Source organism: Primulina eburnea, chromosome 9, assembly GCF_022965805.1.
Source record: "Primulina eburnea isolate SZY01 chromosome 9, ASM2296580v1, whole genome shotgun sequence".
NCBI classification, from domain to species: domain Eukaryota; kingdom Viridiplantae; phylum Streptophyta; class Magnoliopsida; order Lamiales; family Gesneriaceae; genus Primulina; species Primulina eburnea.
In genome coordinates this window covers 14,985,177-14,993,502 of record NC_133109.1, presented here as the reverse complement: position 1 = coordinate 14,993,502, position 8,326 = coordinate 14,985,177, and the positions used below count along the sequence as shown (strand labels likewise).

The window sequence follows — 8,326 nt, the reverse complement described above, 5'->3', positions numbered from 1 at the left end:
TTTCTACCAACAAACTTAAAAAATATTGCATTGATATGTAAAAGGAATATAAAGAAACACTAAAATCTCATCTTTCAAATATTTTTTATAGATTTAGTTTTACAACTGATATTTGAGCTAATTTGAAATACGAATATTATCTTGTTGTTAGATTTCATTAGATTGATGGAACTTGTACTATTCAAAAAGTATTTTAGCGGTAGAACATTTAGAATTGTCAGACAACGCATACACTAAAGCTAGATGTATCTTAAATGTTAAGATTTTTTGTATACAAAATAAAATAATATTGATAACATTAGATCATGTGAGTGCCAAAACACTTGCGGTTAAATATTTTAAAAATTCATTAAAATAAATTTTAGATGGTAATTTGTTTCATGTTAGATGTGCATGTCATATTATTAACTTATGCGTTGAATATCAATGTGATGAACATATCTCTATTGTATAAAAAAATTCAAAGTATATGGAAAAATATTATGTGAAAAATGATATATACATGATTGGAAAACACTAGTCAAATCAAACGAGATTAAATTTACAAAATTTAATATTCATAATGAAACTAAATGTAATTCTTTATATCACATGCTTCATAGTTACGCTTTCAAGATTAGTTACTACGTATTATAATAATATTGTGGCAGCGTCTTTAATGTTGACTGGCGATGATTGAAATATTTTGACTAAGTTTGTTTCTTTGTTATAAATTTTTAAAGAAGCAACCGATTTTTTTTTGTCATTAATTACCTTACTTCATCCATGTTTTCACATTTACTTTTTAATATGTTTTATAAATTTATTAAATATCGTGATTATGTTGTTATGAATGCTTTTGTTTCAAATATAGAAAATAAATTGTTAAAATATTAAGAGAATATCCCAATTGTGCAGGGCTTAGCAACATTGTTTGATCCAAGTCAAAGTCAATGTGATTTAGACATTTTTTATTTGAATATTATGTTAAATTTCATCCGAAGAATATTGACGATAAAAAGAAGTCAATCATGCATGCTCTCTTAAAATTGTTTGATTTGTATTCTAGTGAACAATGTGAATTGAGTGCGCAGTCGGAGGAGAGGCCAACAGAAAAAAGCAAAAGTTGATCACTCAACTTCTTTCAAAGTTTGAAATGACAAAAATTCAAAGAAAAATCGGCGACAACAACTAATGGCAATAAGATCCAAATTCATCTAAACCAATATATTGAGACCACAAAAAAATTCGATGTTCATGATTGATGGAAAATATAGTCTTAAATTTATATGGTGTTAGTGGCGATTGCAAGGGATGTCCAAGCCGTTCAAATTTCAAGCGCCGGTTCCGAATCATCATTTTCAGTACGTGGAAGAATCATTGGTAAAACAAGAGTAATTTAAAGCAAAAAAACATTTAGCATGCTAACATGCTTACAAGATTGGTTTGCAGTCGAAAAACAAATAAGAAGTCGAAAAACAAATAAGATCTCTTGAACGATCGACAAATTTCAAAGATCAAGATCCGACGAAGATCCAGAGTATTCAAAATATATTTTAATAAATCGTGATAAATTTTATATGTTCAGTTGTAAAAATCAATGTTTAAGTTATTTCATTTTTATGAGTCAATACTGTTTTCACTCAAAATTCTAAAAAAAAAATCATCTATTAATAAAAGTATTTTTATATTAAAAAAAATCAAAACTCGAAACTTGGAACTGATGAGTCGTTAAGCATAAATATGAAACTTGGAACTGATGAGTCGTTAAGTATAAATATTTTGTTATCTAACTTTAATCCTCCATTGTTTTAAAACAGACCTTATAATGTATTTTAAATAAACTTGATAATATCATCTATTACTATTATTAAGAATTTGTCTAATAGAGACAAAAATGTTGGTCTGTTTTTGGATATTCCAACTTTGCTTTTGGTCTGTTTTTTGCTTCCTAATTTTGCCCTCATTTGATATCAAAATTACATTTTTGTTTTTATTTTTTTTTAATTTCAAAAAACATTTTTGTTCTTATTTTTTTTTTATTACAACTATTCAAATAACACTTTAGTCCTTCCATAATTTGTCAAATTTCACTTTAGTCTATAAATATTTATAAAAAACTGTACACACGCACCGCGTGTGCAAATACCTAGTTTTTTTTAAAGAGCAGATCCATTTCCCTATATATCCTGTCAAGCACGCCTTAGCTCACACAAACCACTCATTTGCTTGCATAAATATCCCACTCCACTCAATCAATCTCTCTAAATTTCTTTTAAAAAAATTTATGTAAATTTCTCCAAGCAGATCATCTTCAAAATCTTCGCTAAACAATCAGAATAAAGCTGCAAAATGAAGGGTTCTTTGTTTTCAAGGCCTGCGTTTCCATTACGTGATTCTTCCAGTAACAGCCCAATTCAACACCAAACTTTCTGCGAGACGATGGTGGAGGAAAACATCGATTTTGCCGAAGAAATAATCAAGAAATGGGACTTGGATTCGACGAAATTTATATCCCTGTTTGAGCATGACAGGAATGAAGCTAAAAGATTTCTAGAATCTGTCAGTGATTTGCAGAAAGCCATGCTTTTCTACATGAAACTGAGCACCAAGTCCGAGAAACTGATAAGGGCGCAGAACCTGATGAAAATCGCCATTAAAAGACTGGAGAAAGAATTTAGCACCATCTTATCTGCTAACAGGAAGAATCTTGATTCAGAATCTGTGTCGAACCGATCCACCCGAGAAAGTATTTCTGGTTCCGACGAGGATGAGGGGATGAGTACACCTCACTCTTCTGATGTAGCTATGGCGGATTTAAAGAGCATCGCAGATTCTATGATTGGGTCTGGTTATGCGAGAGAGTGCCTGGACATTTACAAAATTGTTCGAAAATCGATTATTGATGAGACTTTGTATTATTTGCACGTAGAAAATAGCAGTATTTCTTTGATTCAGAAAATGGGGTGGGAAGTTTTGAATCCTAAAATCAAGAACTGGCTGCACGCCGTTAAAGTTGCCATCAAAACTCTGTTCTGCGGCGAGAGGATTCTTTGCGATTTTGTGTTTTCCTCGTCCCAGAAGATTGGGGAATCGTGTTTCACTGAGATTTCTAGAGATGCAGCTGTGAATTTGTTTTCTTTTCCTCATAATTTCGCTAAAAGCAAGAAGATTCTATCGCCGGAGAAGATGTTCTCTGGGCTGGACATGTATGAAGCGATTTCGGATCTATTTCCAGAGATTGAATCAATATTCGAGCATGAATCGTTGTCCGTGGTCAGATCTGAGGCCGAGGCGGCGCTGCTTAAACTCGCGGAAGCAGTGAGGCTCATGCTGAACCAGTTCGAGGCCGCTATTCAGTCAGATTCATCAAATGCAACGTCGAGTGGCGGCGTCCACCCCCTCAGTCGCTACGTGATGAATTTCCTCATTTTCCTTGGCGATTTCAGCGGCGCGATCTCCGATATCCTCAGGGATTGGACGATCACCGCGGAGACTCCTCTACCGGTGTCTTACTTCTCCAGCCCCACGTCCGGCGCGGGGGCGGAGGATCCTTCCTCGGAGGCGGTCACCGCCCGCCTCGCGTGGCTGATCCTCGTCCTTATCTGCAAACTTGACAGCAAGGCGGTCAAGTACGACGACGTGGCGTTATCCTATTTGTTCCTAGCGAACAACCTAAACTACGTCGTTTCGAAGATCCGAACCTCGACCCTGGGGATCCTGATGGGGCCCGACTGGATCTGGAAACACGACGCCAAGGTGAAGATCTACATATCCAAGTACGAGAGGATGGGCTGGAGCGAAGCCATGACGTCACTCCTCGACAATCCAACCGTCGAGATCTCGGAGCGGTTCAGAAGATTCTACACCGGTTTCGAGGAATCATACAAGAAGCAAAGCACGTGGGTCATATCCGACCCGAAACTGCGAGACGAGGTGAAAATATCGCTTTCGAAGAAGATCGTGGGGAGTTATCGGGAATTGTACGAAAGAAACCGGGGAAATTACAAGATTGTCAGATATGCCCCTGAAGATTTGGATAATTACTTGTCGGACATGTTCTTTGCGGCCAAGGCTTCCACTTCGGGGACTACGCATGAAGCCTCTCCAGAATCCTCGGATTCGTCACGCGCTCGTTGAGCCGTGCCAGTCAAATTTTTTTGGCCAAGCCGGCTCTGCACGTATTTGGAGTTTTTTTTTTTATTGTGTTTTGTAGCATATTTGGACGTTTTAACTAGACACGTACATTTGACTGTATATTTAATAAGGCATGTTTGGAAATTAAATAATAATTATATAATTAGGTGGCGAAATTCAGTTTTTGCAGAAAGAGCCGCTTTTAAATAATGGTCATTATCATGTAAAGTATAAAATTTAAAAAAAAATTGAGATGTTTTCATGAGTCAATTTTGTAAAATAAATTTTTTTTTATGTCATCCATGAAAATATTTTATTTATTATGTTAAAAATATTATTTTTCATTTTAAATATGAGTAGAGTTGATTGGTTTCATAAATAAAAATCTGTGAAATAGTTTCAAAAAAAAAACTTACTCATAAAAATATTATTGAGAGTTGACTGGTTTCATAAATAAAAATCTGTGAGATAGTTTTAAAAAATTTCTCATAAAAATATGGCAAAAACTTGTGTGAGACGGTCTCACGAGTATTATTTATGAGACGGATCTCTTATTTGGGTCATCCACAAAAAAATATTACTTTTTATGCTAAGAGTATAATTTTTTATTGTGAATATGGATATGGTTGATCCGTCTCACATATTAATATCCGTGAGACGGTCTCACATGAGATACACCCTAAAAATATTATTCACAAAAAAACTTACCCATAAGAAAAAAACATCAAGATTTTTCCGCATTTGAGCAGAATATGAGAGGCGGCATGGAATTTATTGAAAATTTCCTCACGTATTCATAATTGGACGTGGCGTGAGTAGCTAGCTCTTCGCTTAAATATTATGACTCTTTATTTTTATATCATGTCTCTTACTTGGACCCATATATTTGTTCAAATCGAGATTATTCCTTTCTCTGATTTTAAAAATAAACTGGCATGCCTTTCAAAACATGGGAAAAAAAAAATTGTACCTTTTTTTAAAAAAATATTTTTGGAAATTTAGTTTAAACAGGTCCGATAAAATATTAAGAAACTATTTGGAATGATTCTTGTATGTTTTTTTAATTGCAAAACTTGTAATATTATTGAGATATAAAATGGTTACAATATTTATAAACCAATAAGGAAAATATCTGAGCTTCCAAACAAAGGAAGTTTGGTGAGAAATAGCAAAAGACATCTGTGAATCTGCAAAGATGTTCGTTGTGCGTCGAATGTGGTTTAAACTGGTTTCACTATGTTGACTCAAATGTAATCTAATATATAAGCAAATGTGCCAACATAGCTAATGTCATCTTCCAGTAGAGTGACTACTTGCACTGTCAATAGAGAGTCCGATGTGATTTGGTTGATAAAGAGGTTATGTTTTCGTGCGATTTTCATTTCTATATCAATGACGGCCAGTGCTCCACGGACGATCGAGGGAGGTTTCCGAATTTTCTTCCCGAAAGCTATCATTGACTGGTCATCATGGTTACATACCACTCCTCCTACGAAAAAGTTGTTCATGTTCTCATTATAAATTGCATCAACATCCAGCGTTAACTCATTAACCTGTCGTGCAATCCATGTCTTCGGTGAGTTCCATGAATGATCATTTTTTCCATTCAGCATGCTCGATCGTTGGGCCTCTTGGAAGTCTCGTAGCAGTGCATCACTCCAATTCACGTTAAGTCCCTTTCTGACGCTTCCTTGGTTATGTCCGAGATTGAGTCGTTCAATCCATATCGCATAAGTGTTCATAGTGAATGTTCAAAATCCATTATGCTCAACTTATCCTTCATCCATACGAAGATATCGAGCAACTCCAACGATTGTACCTGTTTCAACAAGGGCCAAAACCGAGATGTCTTCCAGGAAACTTTAACTACTTGGTAAGAGAATAATGCATGGCTTGTTGTATCGTATCCGAAATGACATAATGGGAAACTGCCAGTTACCGGGACGTGGTGAGCCATTAGCTAGGTTGACTGATGTCGGGATAATATTGTGCAACTAATTTATAGATCTGCCGACTATTTTATAAAAGACATTATTACATATAATAATTGGTCGAAAATCCTTTATTGTCATAGATTGCTTGATTTTCGGTATGAGAGTTACAATAGTAGAGTTTCACGCCTCCGTAGCCACCCCATCATTGAGAATCTGTAAGGACGCCTCTATGAACCTTGCGCCAACCACATCCCATAATTTCTGATGGAAGAATACTGATAGTCCATCAGCCCCAAGTGCTGTATCTGGATTCATGTCAAACACTGTCTTTGTTATATCTTCTGCCATAAACAGAGCACATATAACAACATTCATATCCCCATCAACTTTTGGTTCAACATAGTCTAGAATCTATCTTCTATCTATTTTTTTCGGTGCATTTGTTGTAAACAAATTAGAGAAATAGTTCTCCACTACTTCGGTCATGTTGCTCGGCTCGATACACCAGTCACCATGTGTAAGGTCTAGGAAATTTAAATTTACGTAACCTGAATGCATGCAATCTAGGGTTTTATTTAAATTATGTGTTTATTTATTTTTATGCATTTAATGCATAATTATTGCATGGATAGGATTAATTTCACGATATTTTAAAAGGTTAGGGTTTCTAGATGAATTTCGCGCTCGGACGAGGAACATTGATATTCAGGAAAAATATTTTTATTGAATAATTATTTTTAATTATTTAATATGAGGTGTTTTTAAGTATGATATTTGAAAACAGGCCTTGGTTGGGTATTTTTATCTGAAGGGTTATATTTTTAGCTGATACGCAAATTTTAGCGAGTCGGGGGATTTTTGAGGGCTCAGACAATATTTTAAAAACGTACGTAAACAAAATATTTTTTTGGTGTGTTTTTGGGCTTGATGGATTTGTTTTTATTCTAAATGGGATCAAAACCATTTTTATAATTAAATTAGGGCTCATTAATGCTTATATTTTATTTAAAACCGACCTAGATTAACCCTAATCCTATTTTAATCACCTTGGTCACCCCTCCTTCCCCATCAGCAGCCTCCACCCTCAATTTTCAGCAGAAACCAGCAGCAAAAAAATTCGACCCTCCATTTTCTTTCAAACAAATTACCTCCCTGCTTCTCTGGTGTTTCCCGACGCACATTTCTCCGAGTTTTTGAGCATCTACACTTCAAGGCACACATGTTTCTTCCTTTGCACTTCATTCATACAAATATTATACAAAATTTGTGTAAATGAATGGAAATCTTTCGATCTAGCTTGTGTGCACAGTTTGGTTGAAAGTTTGTCACAAAAATTGCATCTTTATGTTGCATGCTCACATTTTTATTGACTTGTTGTAATGGGCTTCCGATTTTCAGATTTCCAAGGGGCGTGTATGCTGTAATATGAGGTGACACGATGCTGGAGGTTTAAGGGTGCATGGTCTAGGAGAGGGCCAATTGTTAGTCACTAGGCGGTTAGAGTTTTCTTGTGTTTGGCAAGAGTTTGGGAAGACGCGGCTGGAGAAGGGCTGAACCATGCTAAGGTACGATCCAGGAGGGTCAACCGAGGCTAGGAAGGGTCCATAACTATCTGGTCTCGGCTAGGAAGGAAGTGAATGAGTTAGGAGTCGGTTGTGCTTTGGGTAGGGCACAGCCGTGCTTGTTCTTGCGGGTTCAGGTGACGCACGCGCTTGTGGCTGGAGGCTGGGCTTATGCAGGTTCACTAGGGTCCTAAGGTGGGCTAGGAAGGTTTGATCCAAGGCTGGTCCGAGTTGGTAGAGCCTAGGGTCGATAAATTTTAAGTTTGGTGATTTAGGGTTTTCGAAAATGTAAGGTGTAAAAAGTTCAGCAGCTGGTGGCCTTATGTTCGAAGGGTTTATTAGGCTGGTCTAGATATTTTAATGTTGTTAAGATGCATATAAGGGTGGTAGAAATTTGAGAAAAATTCGGTTAAGTTTCGGGTCGATTCGGGTTAAAACCGGACTCCGATCCAAGTTTTAAAACGAATCGGTTAAGTTTTGAAAAGAGCTTGAGGTTACGTCTAAGGAATTCTTATTAATATGTTTTGAGATGATTTAAGGAAATTGGTAAGCTTCGGGTCAAAATTTAGAGGTCCAGGGGTAAAACGGTCATCTTGGGTTTCCAGAGACAAAATGGTCATTTTGCACCTGGGGTGAGTTTTTAGTTCTGGCAGCTCCCTGAGCACACATTTATAATGTTTGTAAATGTTTATGCATAATGTATATGATTTTTAC

At 36.0% G+C, this 8,326-nt stretch overlaps 1 protein-coding gene across 1 annotated transcript; it reads left to right on the top strand.

The window, feature by feature from the left end:
* Positions 1-2,186: 2,186 nt before the first annotated feature.
* Positions 2,187-4,386, top strand: LOC140841299 (exocyst complex component EXO70H1-like). The gene has a single exon (XM_073208598.1). It carries the CDS (start codon positions 2,332-2,334, stop codon positions 4,117-4,119), a length of 1,788 nt encoding a protein of 595 aa, XP_073064699.1. The 5' UTR covers positions 2,187-2,331; the 3' UTR covers positions 4,120-4,386.
* Positions 4,387-8,326: the final 3,940 nt, after the last annotated feature.